The sequence below is a fragment of the Quercus suber genome, unplaced genomic scaffold (genome assembly GCF_002906115.3).
Source record: "Quercus suber isolate HL8 unplaced genomic scaffold, Cork oak 2.0 scaffold_187, whole genome shotgun sequence".
NCBI classification, from domain to species: Eukaryota; Viridiplantae; Streptophyta; class Magnoliopsida; order Fagales; family Fagaceae; genus Quercus; species Quercus suber.
In genome coordinates this window covers 825,778-841,896 of record NW_027069645.1, presented here as the reverse complement: position 1 = coordinate 841,896, position 16,119 = coordinate 825,778, and the positions used below count along the sequence as shown (strand labels likewise).

Here is a 16,119-nt window from a genome sequence, read left to right as displayed (position 1 = left end):
TAATGTTGATGGGTGGTAAGAGCATCAGCATCAATTGTTGCAAAAAAAATCTATTTTTAAACACCAAAAAACTACTTTATTTATTTAAACACGTCACTTTACAATTCACCCTACATCAGATCTTTTATCTCAAGACTCATCACATTAAAATAACCTTTAAAAAAACCTCTTACAGTATAGTAATAATAATTTAAAAATTGTAAGTTTAGTGCGTTTGGCATTGGCTTAAAAAACCGGCTTTTTTTTTACTATTCAACTTATTTTTGCTATTATCCATGGGATTCATTGTACTTTTAGTATTATTCATGAGTCTCACTGTACTATTTCAGCTACGTTTTAGCTTTATCTACAGTTTCTTCAACAAAAAGTTTTCAGTTTCAACTAAATAAGCTATTCTCAAACAACAACTTAAAGTCCACCAACACCTGAACTGCAAACCTACCACCATCAACAACCACTAAAACTACCAAAANTCACACAAGCCACCACTACCACAAAATAACATAACCACCACTAAAACACCCAACCACCATAGGCCGCCTTACTCATAACCACCAAATTTAACCCACAAGCCACCCAAAAAAAAAAAAAAAACCATAGTTTGAGAAGTAAAGCAGTGATGAGTATGAGTGTGAAAAATGACAAAGGTTCAATGGCTAGAGTATTATGATGGTCCATGTCCATGTGTTCATAATAGCCGTTGAGAGCCACACCAGAGGCAACACTCAAACCTTTGATTTCTTTTCCCTACCTTCAACATAATACTGTCCCAGTAGCTATTAATTATTATGAAAGTGAGGGAGACAGAGCATGGCTATGAATATTCAATAGGCAACATCATGTCCCTGAAATATTATTGAGATTGGGACTCTTAGGTCTAGTAAATAACCATGTAGTTCATGCCAATGGGTCTCTACTTAACCCAAACAAAAAACAGTGTTGGAAGGTTAGCTGTAAGCAGTAAGAACTTCTTTTCTCTCTACATCTCTGTTTGTGTGTGTTTTTTACTCATTCAACAAAAGGAAGAAGGAAATTATTTTAAATATTATAATTTGACTATAATTTGATTAGAAACTACTAAATCAATTGAATTATCATAAGGATATGTAATGTTCTTCTCTTTTGATCACTAGTTTTCTTTCAACTTAAAAAAAAAAAAAAACTAGCTTTTGTTAAACCTGCCTTTGTGGCCTGGGCTTTGTCACACCTTTCTAATTGTTGTTGTTGTTTATATATATATATATATATTTTCTTTTTCTTTTTCTTTTAAGGCCCTTCTTCTTTTATTTTTATTTATTCCATTAGCTCTGGTCGTTCCAAGTCAAAATTTATCTTCATCTTATCCATATTCTTGGATTGGCCCAACTAACTTGAAATTCCCTTGAACTTTGACCAAGATAGAGAACCATTTTTTAGGGTATTTATTATTATTTTTTTTTGGAGTGAATTTTGTGTTCTAATCAATAACTTTACAATCATGCCATCTAAACAATTTCGTGCAATTTCTAATTCTTTTTACAGATCTTTGCTCTTACAACAAATTGCCATGCTATGCATATTTTAAAAAAAACCATGTTTCTTCACCTACTAAAAACATAGATAATCACGTCTTTTCACAGAGAGTTTAGCACTCATCTGGAATTTCCAATCAATAATCAAGGTATTCTCTACGCGACAATACATAGGCAAAGATATATAACAATCATAGCAAGAAAAAGTTACGAGATGTTAAATCTTGACTGTTAATAAAAGCCAACCAAACGCTTTGCAAAAAATTATTATTTATACCCATTCTCTAGTCTTATCCCCACCTCCAATTTTAGAAGTTACTTCAAACTTTGCTCCTAACATTTTAAGAACACAAACAATGCACGAATGAGATCCAGAGTTTTTACTTTGAAGGGAAGACAAAGTTGCAGTTGACACTGCCATACATGTGTGTGTACTCACTAGCTAGAGGCTAGAGCCCCCCGATCCCAATTACTTTCGATTTCACAAATGGTACCTAAGAATTAATAATTACCCTATTGGTTTGAATAAAATGGAATAGAAAAAAAAATGAAAAGGAAAACATCAATAGAAATAAATTTAGAGAATTTATTGTGAAAATGTTATAAAAATATTATAAATATAACATTTCTCATAATTTAGCTATAGTAATATTTTAAAAGAGGACTTCTAATATAGCGATAGTAATAGATAGACCAAGGCAGGTACAACCAGATCTTGAATCTCGGATTCCTTGTCCTTGCGCCATACCTACCCTACCTCATAGGTTGGGGGCAACTGGCCCCGCCCCGTCTTGCCCTAATGGTTGAATTACAAATTTCCCTTTGTCCTTTTCTCATCCCTATCACCTCCTTTGGGTGGAGGACGAGTTGGGGAGAAATTGCCATCCTACTTGTACCAAAATTTGAGAGAGCTTCCTTAATGCAAAAGTTTTTGAATATCCCCTTATTGATGTTCCCAAGTCATAAATTTTCACTTCTATGATTAAGCAATCACGTGGACAACATAGAGCATGTGTAGCATCACCATGGTCAATGCACAAAGCTTAAGTACCACTCTTCCTCTTGCTTGTATATATATATATATATATTTTTTTTTTCTTTTTCTTTTAAGGCCCTTCTTCTTTTATTTTTATTTATTCCATTAGCTCTGGTCGTTCCAAGTCAAAACTTATCTTCATCTTATCCATTTTCTTGGATTGGCCCAACTAACTTGAAATTCCCGTGAACTTTGACCAAGATAGAGAACCATTTTTTTGGGTTATTTATTATTTTTTTTTGGAGTGAATTTTGTGTTCTAATCAATAACTTTAAAATCATGCCATCTAAACAATTTCGTGCAATTTCTAATTCTTTTTACAGATCTTTGCTCTTACAACAAATTGCCATGCTATGCATATTTTTTTTAAAACCATGTTTCTTCACCTACTAAAAACATAGATAATCACGTCTTTTCATAGAGAGTTTAGCACTCATCTGGAATTTCCAATCAATAATCAAGGTATTCTCTACGCGACAATACATAGGCAAAGATATATAACAATCATATAGCAAGAAAAAGTTACGAGATGTTAAATCTTGACTGTTAATAAAAGCCAACCAAACGCTTTGCAAAAAATTATTATTTATACCCATTCTCTAGTCTTATCCCCACCTCCAATTTTAGAAGTTACTTCAAACTTTGCTCCTAACTTTTTAAGAACACAAACAATGCACGAATGAGATCCAGAGTTTTTACTTTGAAGGGAAGACAAAGTTGCAGTTGACACTGCCATACATGTGTGTGTGTACTCACTAGCTAGAGGCTAGAGCCCCCCGATCCCAATTACTTTCGATTTCACAAATGGTACCTAAGAATTAATAATTACCCTATTGGTTTGAATAAAATGGAATAGAAAAAAAAAATGAAAAAGAAAACGTCAATAGAAATAAATTTAGAAAATTTATTGTGAAAATGTTATAAAAATATTGTGAATATAACATTTCTAATAATTTAGCTATAGTAATATTTTAAAAGAGGACTTTTAATATAGCGATAGTAATAGATAGAGCAAGGCAGGTACAACCAGATTTTGGATCTCAGATTCCTTGTCCTTGCGCCATACCTACCCTACCTCATAGGTTGGGAGCAACCGACCCCGCCCCGTCCTGCCCTAATGGTTGAATTACAAATTTCCCTTTGTCTTTTTCTCATCCCTATCACCTCCTTTGGGTGGAGGACGAGTTGGGGAGAAATTGCCATCCTACTTGTACCAAAATTTGAGAGAGCTTCCTTAATGAAAAAGTTTTTGAATATCCCCTTATTGATGTTCCCAAGTCATAAATTTTCACTTCTATGATTAAGCAATCACGTGGACAACATAGAGCATGTGTAGCATCACCATGGTCAATGCACAAAGCTTAAGTACCACTCTTCCTCTTGCTTGATAATTGATATAGGCCACATTCAATGGGGTACAACCGTACGAGGAAGCAAAGTCACACTCCTACCCTTCCATTTTAGTTGGCAAACAAATAGCATATACAGCAGTTATATCCTTGGAAGTAGGAATGATGCACAGCCAAACTTCATTTAAGAATTTTCCATTTCCTGCCCAACATTGAGGCCCAGCAAGTATATAGTTTTACACAAAATGGCTTTGATCCTTACATATTTTGTTCAAGTTCATCAACCACCGTTTATTTCTTGATGGTTGTTTTCAGTCATTGATTTCCCAGGGATGGTCCAAATCAATAATACAACATTTTTTTTTTTTGGGAGAAAAACAACAACAATTTTTTTATGGGCTAATTCTCTCCATTTTGCCGAATTGACTAAGCACCTCTAGCACGTGGTTGTTTCTAGATTAAATGGTGCACCAGAGGGTGGTCCATTTAAGCACATCACGGGGGTGTGGCCCATGTGAGAGTGAGAGAGAGAGAGAGAGCAATTGGTGATTCAACTTATTTGGTAGAAAATGATCACATCAATTAAAAAGAAAATAATTGATTCCCACAACCTACCAAACTCAATTTGAATTTGGCAAACCTTACCAAATTAAAATTTTCAACTGTTTGTAGGGTATTAAGAAGTGGGCTAATTCTCTCCATTTTGCCGAATTGACTAAGCACCTCTAGCACGTGGTTGTTTCTAGATTAAATGGTGCACCACAGGGTGGTCCATTTAAGCACATCACGGGCGTGTGGCCCATGTGAGAGAGAGAGAGAGAGAGAGAGCAATTGGTGATTCAACTTATTTGGTAGAAAATGATCACATCAATTAAAAAGAAAATAATTGATTCCCACAACCTACCAAACTCAATTTGAATTTGGCAAACCTTACCAAATTAAAATTTTCAACTGTTTGTAGGGTATTAAGAAGCATCACTAGGTTTGAATTATCAGAGCAAAGGTTATTTCATTGCATAACTTGCCAAAAACTTGAACTACACTCGAATTTGTTGTCATTTTTACCCAGCCAATGATTCCAATACCTAGTGGAGAGTCGTGGTTTGTGGCCCCAAAGGTGGTGATACTTGGAATGAATATAATTTCATATCCCTAATTATTCTACTAAAAAAAAAAAAAAAACCCCTAGAAGGATATTAAAACAGTTCAATATGTATAATGCCTTTGGAGGACTAGTCTCTAGAAGGTAGCTCATACATGATACAACTAATTTAAAATTGATTTGATTTGATTTGATTTTTTTGGTTGACAAAAATGATAGAACATTGATTTGTTGTTCATTGTTTAATCACAAATATACACATTCTTTTCTGGTAGTGGAAAATAGAAATGGTCAACAAAAAATAAAAAAATCTAAGCAAGTTCTGTAGAATTAGACCAAAGAAGAAACTAGAAAATAAAATATGGTATCTCAGTGGAAGGGAAGTTGAACTTTGTCTGGCTCTTGAAGGAAAGTACAAAAAACACAACACTATAGACTTTTGGATTTTCCCCCATATCTTTCCTCCACTCCTCAAATTATTTTATTTTTAGAAAGGGAAAATGTCAAATGTCAAATCCATCACATTCAAGAATGCTATCCATACAAAAAAACTTGCAAAACTATACAATATGCATAGATCTGGTAACACTTCTTGCATTAGCATAATATGATGTTGATGATGATAAAATATCAAATACTATAAATGCCTTATCTCTCCAGAGTCCAGACCACCCAAACAAATAATAACACCATATGGGTTATCAACTTTTTCCTCTCCAATTACCATATAACACATACAAACGAACAGTCACCCACACAAAAACAACAACAAAAAAGAACCATTTACCTTTAGAATGGCTAGTGTTCTGGCCTTGTGGTTTGTCACCCTCTATAGGCATTTAGGACATGCAAAACTTTGAGTTATTCATGCTCTCTTCAGTCTTCACCAACGTAGTTTCTAATGTATAGAAATTATCAGTGTTTTTATCATGAGCACAATTAGAAAAATAGATTAAACAAAACAAACTCTCTAAACTCTCTCTCTCTCTCTCTCTCTTCTACTGAAAATTTGAACCTGGTGTGTAAATAGCAAGATCAGGCCATCCATTGGCACCATTCCAACAGCTTGAATCACCATTTTGCAAGCCCAAAAAACTCTCTGAATTGCCATTGTTACTCTGCATCTCCATTTCCGGGTTTCGCCCCGAACCCGCATCCAACACATGACCCGAATCCAAATTCTCTGCAAATTCACCCATTGGAACCATTTTCAAACCCGACCCATTTGGATTCATGCCCTCCAGAAGGCTTCCAAACTGCCCATTTGATGCCAGAAGTGAACTAAAGCTCCCAGTGATGTCCAGCATCCGACGGTCCTGATCACCAAAAATGGGGGTCGGGTCATGTTCAGAACCCGGATTCTGCACCACAGAATTTGATGTTGAAGAAGAAGACGAGGCTGAGGCTGATGCTGATGCTGAAGAAGTAGAAGAAGAAGAACGTTTTGTGCTTGATGATGCTCTCTTTGTGTTCTTGCGGCTTCCACCACCAATTGGGATGTTTCTGAGAGCACCACCTTTGGTCCAATACCTCCTACAGTTCTTGCAGAAATGGCGTGGCTGTGAAAGGTTGTAGTTGTTGTAGTAGCAGAACTTGGTGTTTGTGGACTCACACCTTGGGCACTTGAGCTGTTCTTGCTCTGGGAACTGGGGTTTCATAGGTTGGAATGTTGACGCTGGGTCTTGCATTTTCACTTTTTGACTCTCTCACAACCTTTTACTACTTTTTTTAATGTATAAAAAAGAGACCAACTTTGAGGACTTGGGTTTTCTAAGGATTTGGTTAAGCTGGGAGTGGAAATATGGGTTTTTGGCTAGTTTTGTAAGTACAATAGAATGAAAGCAAGAGACTGATTGAGACCCAAGTTAGGACCTTTATGAGGAATTGGTGAATTGTGGTTTTGAGACTTCAACTGAATTTGGTTTTTTTATTTAGAGGGTCGGATAAGCTTTTTGGCCTTTGAAGATGTGAAGTGGCAAAAGGGCTAAGTAAAGCATAGGAAAGATGACAAAAAGGTGGGATATTTTTTCAGACTCAGATGTGGGTTTTCATGGAAGAGAAAAAAAACACACACACACACACACACACTCACGCACGACCACAACTCTGGATGGCCAAAAACAGACACAAAAGTTTGTAGCTGCAAAAGGAGTAAAGTAGTTAGTTCTTGGAGGAAAGGTGTAAATAAACCATGAGCCGAAGTACAAGATTTGAGTTCTTTTTTTTTTTTTTTTTTTAGACTTTGAGAGAGCCTGCGTATTTGTGCAGAGGAACCTAAAAGAGAACTCAAATTTTTAGTGGGATTTGGTGTATGTATGAGAGGGAGATGAGGAATTCAATTGTGAAAGATCTAGTAGAAGAAGGAAAAAGACATTTTATGGAGCCTGAAAAATCTTGATGGATATCAACTATCTATCTGTGTGTCCGCGTGAAAGTGACGACAAGGCTTCAAATATAAAAGAGATCACACTTCTCTCTCTCTCTCTCTCTCTCACCCAAGTGGATTTTGGGATTGGCTAAAGCTTCTTCTAGGAAGTCCCACTAGTTCCACTAAAACTTTTATTTAACCAAAATGTAATTCTCTTTTCAATTAAATTAATCAAGGGAACACTAGAGAACTCTTTATTAGCCTAGCTTTGTTTTATGTTGTCAATGAGAATGACCAAATATTTTAATGGGTGACAAAGAGAACAATTGTCAACTAGCATGATGAGATGTTGTCATTAACCTTAAACATATGATTAATTTAACGAATGAATATGATTAAGCATCTACAATTTGCTTTTTGGAATTCTTTATTAATTATGATATGATAAAAAATTACTAAGAGTAACTATAAAACAAAAAGACATGACTAGCTTCATGGGGAAGTTACAAGAGTGCACATTAAGCAAGTATAAAGTTGACATTCTCAAAGTATATTATATGTTCACAGGCACTTTTATGTGGACGATTTTATTCGTTGGGATATTATTCAAACCCGAGAGGCACATCTATCTTGTCTATTACAAGGGATTGTGGGGTTGTTCAGAAATACTTACCGTAATTTTTTTTTACAAAATACAAATTAACCAGAATTCAGTTAATTTAAGAACAAAAAGTCTTTAAATTTTGACAAAATTCCAAATCAATTATTCTTTTACCTTCAGTTACTTGAGTTGGTTAGAAAGTTTAATCAGGTGCAGTGTATGTTCCTTCTCCAAAGAAAAAAGGTGTCGGGTATGTGATGCATTTTAAATTAAAATTTAATTAATTTTAAAAAAAATTATTTAAATATTTTTTGTTACTACTCAATAGTGAGTAGTGAGTTGGTTTTGTGTCTAAGTAATCTTAAAATATGGCAAAAAGGTTAGGTAAAAAATTTATTATTATATACCATTACCTGGTTCTTAAATTATAAATTTATAATGGTTGTAGTTAGTCTGTTAATATCTCAAATAATAACAATACTATTTTAAGTTATACCATGTTTATTCTGCGGATGAATTAAAGTAATATATTTGTCTCCAATAATGTATTTGGTAATTTTGATTTAGGATGTGGCCCTCTCTGTTTTGTTTCTGTAATCAAGGCTTAGGCTTGCGGCTCTTCTTTGTAATCTCTTTTGTTTATAAATCTTTTCAGTTCACCCAAAAAATAAAAAAACAATTGGCATGATTTGGTTGTAAAAATTCTCGTATTGGTTCACATAATATTTGGCAGAAGTTGAGCTGTTTGAATGTAATAGTTTAATAAATGTATTGTTCTCATAATAAACTCTATCAAAATATTCAATAATACACGTAATATTACTTATTACGAGGGTAACAAGATTTCGATGAGCTCACTGGAGATGCAAAATATAATAAAAGCCTCGCGGACTGAGCCAAAGCCTAATTCCCTATGATTAAGGCATTAAGCTTCTATATAATATTGCCTTATTAAGCCATGAATGTCTTACCAAGCCAAGCCATATTCCTAAGCTGCTAAGCCGATAACAAAGCTTGCGTGCAAACAAAGCAAGTACCACCAACGAAAGCATCATTTCGTTTTCAGCAGCAAATCAAGACCGTTGAATTCTCCTGTGGAAAAATCAGGGCCGTCAAAGGCTTGAGTTGATGTGATCAGAATAGGAATTAGCTTTGAGTTGCCGCCATCACAGTGCCTGTGTCACCCGCAACACGTGGCAGAACCCCCCATGATGTGGTTTACTGGTATTGACTGTAGTGTTTTTAAACACTACTGTGTGTGAACTAGAGTGACAGCCTAAGTTTTTTAGATAGGCTGAAAGTAACGTGTCATTTAGTAGACGTGGGTCCTGCAGATTTGTATGTCTTTCTTGGATTTTGGTGTCATTCATATGCATTTAGCAATTTTTGACTAACCACAGTGATTAGAGGGTCCCACAGAATTGTAGGTCGAAGTGGACGGGTAAGATCTTGAGACGGGAATGAAGACTATTGATGTAAGTGTTACAGGTGCCACTAGTACATTTGGTAATGTACTATTTTTAATAAATTTAAATACTACTTTTATAGGATACGTAAAAAGAAGTAAAAAAAAGTTACCTATTTTTTTTTTTTAAATTTTTCATAAAAAGTTTTTAAATCAATTCCGTTATTATTATTATTTTTTTATATTTAAATACACTTTTATCCTTTAAGATTTAATTCTCATTTCGTTTTTATGATGATTTACATTTTAAAATTTTTATTTTTATTTTTATGTTTAATTTGATTTCATATTGGTGATGAAATCGATTTTTATTAGTAATTTGATATTAAGGTTGTGTTTGATTGGTTGAAAAAGTTAGTTTGTTTTTATTATTTAATTTATTTTTACTATTATTCATGAGTTCTATTGTACTTTTTGTTTTTATTCATGAGTTTTATTATACTATTTTAGCTGAATTTTTAGTTTTATTTATAGTATTTTTAGCAAAAAATTTTCAATTTCAACTAAAGCAAAAATTTTTTAATTTTAACTAAATAAACTATTTCCAAACAGACTCTAAGTATTCTTAATGTTTAATTATTTTATGAAAATGCCAAATTTGGTGTCTTTGGTGCACTGGATTTGTTGCGATAATAACACCTAAACTAATGATGACACTTGGCCTAAAATGAATAAATAGCACCATCACAATGAGTCTAGTGCATTCTAGTGCATTAGAGCACTAGACTAAAATTAAGTCCTTCATTAAATACTAGCTTAAAAATGACGAGGAATATATACATTTAATTGTTGTAGATAAAAAAAATATTATTGATAATAAGATTATTGATAAAAATGAATGATATGATTAATATGAAAATAAAATCAACCATTAAAGGTTAAAATAATAATAATTTTACATGTTATGTTGACGTTGAATCTAATACTTTTTTTTCTTTTCTTTTTACTTTTCATAATCTTTCGCATAAAATAGATATAAATAGTTATAAAAAAGGGCGTAAAATTAGTTGGGTTTCTATCATTGCTCCCCATGTTAAAAAATCTAGTCAAGATTATTTGATTTGATCATGAATGTGGGGTACCCTGCAAGAGACTGAGAGTGGCCCACATTTGTGTAATAATTCTCTTAAATTGTCAAAGCATATCCGTCACTATAAGCAGAATTTTACAGATGGTTCAAAATTCAAGATAGCCACCGTCCTCGTGGGCAAATTTCAAGCTCTAGGTCGGTCCACCTTACTGTTCTATAGATTTGATTGGCATAGAAATACGTGGACGGCTACACTTTTAACTTTGTTTTATGTGTTGCACAACATTGTACGCCCAACCTTTTTGCAAACCAATACCATTCCTTCCCATATTATTATTTTCTACATTTAATAAATTATGTTCTGTATAAATTTTTATTTAAAAAAAAGAGGTTTTAGATAAAAAGAGAGGTTAGTGATATTACAAGTAAACTTATAAATTGGCAAAGGAACATAAAATATTTGGGGTCTAGGAAATTTTTATTTTCAAAATTAATAGTATATTGTAATTATCTTTAAAAAAATAAATTGATGTATTATTAATCGCAAAAAGTAATTTAACCATTTATTATTTGTGTTGTTGAAGTGATTTTAATTATATTTTTACCATGCCAATTTGTAAGTCTTTTTTTAGTAAAGTATGTAATATTTTTAATCTTTTCTGTTAAAAAAGTATACATGAGCAAATAATTTCTGAAGTAAAAAAAAAAAAGGTTGTCAAAGCAGTAATATTTTTTAAATGTTATTAGTATCATTGATAACAAAATGTTAAACACGTAATATTTTATTTGTAGTTTAAACTACAAACATGACACACCATAAAAATGCATATGTTTATGTATCATTGATAACAAAATGTTAAACACATAATATTTTATTTGTTACGTATGTATACGATTAATTATTATTTGATACATTTTTTGAGGATACTAATAACATCCATTATATTAGATATAGTGTAGAAAATGCTGCAAAGATAGATTGTGTATAACTCATGTTACGTTTATAATATTTTTACAATAAATTTTACATGAATAGTTGTTATCAGTTCTAGTTTAAGTCTAATATTAATGTTATTTTTTTATATATCAATAACAACAGTTTACCTAAATTTTTTGGTAAAATTGTTATGAATATAGCGTTCCACCTTGCTTCCATATCCAAAATAGTCTAATATCACGCGTGCGTGTGTATATATATATATATATATATATCAACTTAAACCATGGATATGAACGCAAATCAGGGGGCTACAAACAGAAAGTAATTAGTGTGGGAGTGTTTGGAAAGAGAATGCACGATGGGGAGGTGGGGCTCATGTGACACATGGTGGGGGTCAAGTGGGTCTCACACTCACTGCCATGCATGAATAATGTAGGGACTTAAACACTAGTTAATGGCAGAAGTTGGGGGGGTATAGTACTAATAGGAAATGTTTTGTCATTCAGCAAAAAAAGAAAAAAAAGAAAAAGGGTAACGTTTTGTCTGTGTCCTTATTGTGCGTGCAACACCGCTCAAGTAGGGTGCCCCTAACCTCTACATGAGACACACTAATCTATTGACTGCCAATTTGCCTCTTTGTTTTGAGTGTCAGCATGGTTGCTTCAGAAATTTACATTCAATCAAGAGGTGCTTGAGTCCAAAACGTACACGTACGAAAGAATAGTAGAATACTATGCAATTAATATCTTGTCATCACATGCATTCAACGTTTGTAACTATTGTGTCATTGTGTGTGTGCGCGTGAGTCCTACACAATTATATACATATGGAATCGTGGATCCAGATCTTGTAACTATTGCATGTACGAGATAGTAGGGAGCAAAAGTTAAAGATTTTCCTTTGATTTATCAAAAGTTAAAAAATTGATTTAAAAAAAAGTTTTTGTTCCTATTAAAAAAATTAACTTTATAACTTTTTTTTTTCTCAACAGTCTATAAAGTATTGTATTCCGTGCGATAATCTAGCTATTATACAAGATTCAAATCCAATACATATATTCAATATACCAGTTTATTATAAGCTTGATATAGGACATGTGCACTATCATGTAATAAGTGTAGAACGCCATTTAAATTTGGAACTATGGCTAGCTTGGGTTAAGTGCTCCTATGCATTGACTATTGAGATTTAGATACTTGCTCAATAATTGCCATGTATGCATATTTCAATAAGTTTAGTGCACCCGACTCTTACCCTTTAAATCTTATTGTTAATATCTATTGAACTTACAGATGTTTTGAGTGAAAATGATATAAGATTTTAGCTCACACATGGAACCCCAATGACCCCTTTCTGACCTAGTCTCTCTATGACACTTTTATCATTCAAGAGGGAAAAAAAAGGTAATATCATGCTACCTTTTATCAATGTGTTTAGTTTCACACTCAAATGTTCATATAATCATATTGACTTATCATTCTTCTTTGTTTCTAATAAAGGTATTCATGACCCTTCGAGCACATCACTATTCTTTTACTCATTTTGATTTCAGGACCTAATTTTCAAACTGCTCTTAATCGGTAAAACATTTCAATTTGAGCACGTACATAGAAATTACAATACCTCCTTTTTTTACTGACGAGGAAAACTTGGGGGGATATTGGCCTTTTGCCTTTATTTTGCAACAATAATAGTAATATGTCTCTGTTTTGAAACTATCTAGATTTGTGTCCCTATTTTTGAAACTCGATTTTAATAAAATCAAGTTCGATATCAAATTCGATATACTCAAAATCGAGTTATATGTAAATTTTTAATTGAAACTTGACTTTAGCAAAGTCGAGTTTCACTTAAAATTTTTTAAAAAATTAAGTGGCAAAATATACATAGAACTCGACATTGCTAATGTCGAGGTCCACTTGTAACTCGATTTTTTTAAAAAATCGAGTACTAAAATAGAGACATAGACTTAAATAGTTTCAAACTAAGGACATTGTGTTAGATTTTTTTACTAAAATAAGGGCAAAAGCCCAATATCCCCGGAAAACTTGTACAAACTATATTAGGCTGAGAGAAATAGTGCACAATTGCAACCGTGAAATGACTCATTTATATGAACTATTTTTTAAGGGGAAAAAGGGTTTTGTGCTATCCCATTTATCTTCATCTTCTAACGTTGGTTTTGTAGCAAAAAGAATTTGATTGGTATACTTCACATCTGTCTAAGTAGACCATGACTTTGACTTACCAAGACTACCTTGATTGAGGCTACATTTTTTTAGCTTGAAATGCTTTTAGAATGAAAAGAGAAAACATTTTATTTTTCAATTAGTGTTTAGTTGCATTTAAAAAAATATTTTTCAATTTTTGGCATGGCTCGCATATAATATCTATTTTTCAAAAAAAATTCAATTATTTTTTGAGCGAAATCAATAAACTAATTGTAACCTAAGAAATATATGGGCGGACAATTATATGTTATATATTGTACTATTAATATTAGATTTATATTGTTAATTAAACAAATATGTACAATATTGCACACATTTGTTTAGAGACAATGTAAATTTTTACTTGATGGTATGATGTAAACTAAAAATGTATATACATATAATATTTCTAAAACCAATTTGCTTTTATTAGTTTGATTCACAGGAGTTGACACATTCGTTACCTCTCAAAAAGTTGATATTAAGTTTGGATTGATTCTCCCAGAGACACCGGCCATTTTGTATTTGAAATTCTGTAATGGCGTGTCTAACTAAGGGAATCAGAAAAAGTTAGAGATTTTGATTCTTCCCTGGTATCGTGCTTAAAATTGATGACACAAGTGAATGTGATATATATACTATGAGAGGTGCTTATTCTTGTCCTTTTTCCGTGTATTCAACATCCAACATATTCTTAATTCTTATTGCAAATTTTATTCTCTACACTCTACAGTAATTAATTAATTATTATAACTAAGTCAATGCATTCACATTGATAACTCATTGCGATGCATTGGAGGAGATTCTATACCCTGTTTCGCACTGGGGAGGGAATGAGGAATACGCCATAAAATTTGCACTAATAATTAAATATATCGGACTCGGGGAATAAACATGCACTAATACCAAACTAGTTCCAAAGTTTTGAAATTTGGTTATGAATCATCAATAGATTAGTTAGAGTCGACCTTATATATATTCTCAATTACTTATTGTACTGGAATTGACAACAGCCTAAACCGATCCGAGTATAGAAATTCCAAGTGCTTCTCCATAAAACTTATCTAGAACCTCTTTCTCTATCAAAACAAATGCCAGAAGATATATAGTCTCATCTGGCTCTCAATGAGAGTGTTCATGGACATCAACAGTGGCTGTGCAACAGGAAAGGAAGGCAAAATTCTATTCCTAAATGCTCAATTTGCTTGGGGAAAAAGTGAAATTTCATCAAATTCTAGCTTGTTGTGCCATTCTGACTCATTTTTTAATTTTACAGAAAACAAAATTTTGCACGTTAAAAAAGATTGATGACTCAAAGTCTCAAATCGCATGTAAGACATTTTCATAATCACGACACTATGATGTCTATTCCTAAAGCATCCACTCAGACATGGTAACCTGTGATTGTAATGAATTCTCTCCTTTGTTGGCTTTCGAATTTTAGGACTTATTGGTTGACACGCCGGTAAAAAGATTATAGATTTGTTGGTGCAATTATAGAAGTAGCTTTTATATAGGGTTTGATCGAAATCCGCTTATTTTGTTGAAATTGAAATTTATTTTGCTGAAAATACTGTAGATAAAGGTAAAAGTTAATTGAAATAGTACAGTGGGACCCATGAATAGTACTAAAAAGAGCAGTGAGATTCATAAATAGTAGAAAAGATAAGTTGAATAGTAAAATAAGTTGACAAAATTAATCATGCCAAACGGACACTAGTGTGCATTTAAATATTGCTTATTTTGCTGAAAACTGAAAACAATAAAAAAAAATTTTCGATTACTATTCATTACTGTCCACTACTGTTAAATACTGTTCATTTGCCTATTTTCATTGTTCATGTCCTATAAACAGTGAGCGCTGAGCTGGGAAAAAAAAAGGGCAAAAACGTAAAAACGCAAACGCAACCGACACAAACACCAATCTAAACAAACACTAAGTGTGCGTTTGGGTTCCCTACATTTGCGTCTAGCTCTTGCGTTTGCATTTGTGTTTTTGTTTTTGTTTTTTTCTTTTTGAAATAGTGCCTCTTGCACTGTTTATGAGATATGAACAGTATATTTAGGCTAATAAACAGTAAATTTTTTTTTTATTGTTTTCTGTTTTAACAAAATATGCGTTATCTAAAATCTCAAAAAAAAAAAAAAAAAAAGTAGCTTTTTATTGAAAATTTATTGGTTTATTTATTGAAGTTGAAGAAAATATAATTGTGTTTAAAATACGAGGTCTTGGGATATACAAACTGCCTTACAAACTTGACTTGACGTGACGTATCAGTAATCACAAAAAATGCCATTTATATATTTATTATTTTTATTGTTGAAGTGGTATTAATTATATCATTTTTACGACAATTGGTCAGGTTATTTTTTTTAGTAAAATATGCAAAACTTTTAGCATTTTACCTTAAAAAGTATACACGAGCAAATAAATTCAAAAATCACAAGACAAAATAGTTTTCAGACATACAGTAATATTTTTATTTATTTGTTTTTTATTTTGATTT

The 16,119-nt window shown here is 32.5% G+C and overlaps 1 protein-coding gene across 1 annotated transcript; it reads right to left on the bottom strand.

The window, feature by feature from the left end:
• Positions 1 to 5,496: 5,496 nt before the first annotated feature.
• Positions 5,497 to 7,594, bottom strand: LOC112018035 (dof zinc finger protein DOF3.1). The gene is made up of 2 exons (XM_024050542.2): positions 6,014 to 7,594; positions 5,497 to 5,896 (listed from the first exon to the last, which is right to left on the bottom strand). The coding sequence occupies exons 1-2, from the start codon at positions 6,684 to 6,686 to the stop codon at positions 5,838 to 5,840; spliced, it is 732 nt and encodes a 243-aa protein (XP_023906310.2). The 5' UTR covers positions 6,687 to 7,594; the 3' UTR covers positions 5,497 to 5,837.
• Positions 7,595 to 16,119: the final 8,525 nt, after the last annotated feature.

What these genes read in the sequence shown, in the direction of transcription:
- LOC112018035 (XM_024050542.2), bottom strand. Translation starts at nt 6,686, where the DNA reads ATGCAAGACCCAGCGTCAACATTCCAACCTATGAAACCCCAGTTCCCA. An exon ending in TCTTGCTATTTACACACCAG is followed by an intron (nt 5,897 to 6,013) that starts GTTCAAATTTTC and finishes TCTATACATTAG; the next exon opens with AAACTACGTTGGTGAAGACT.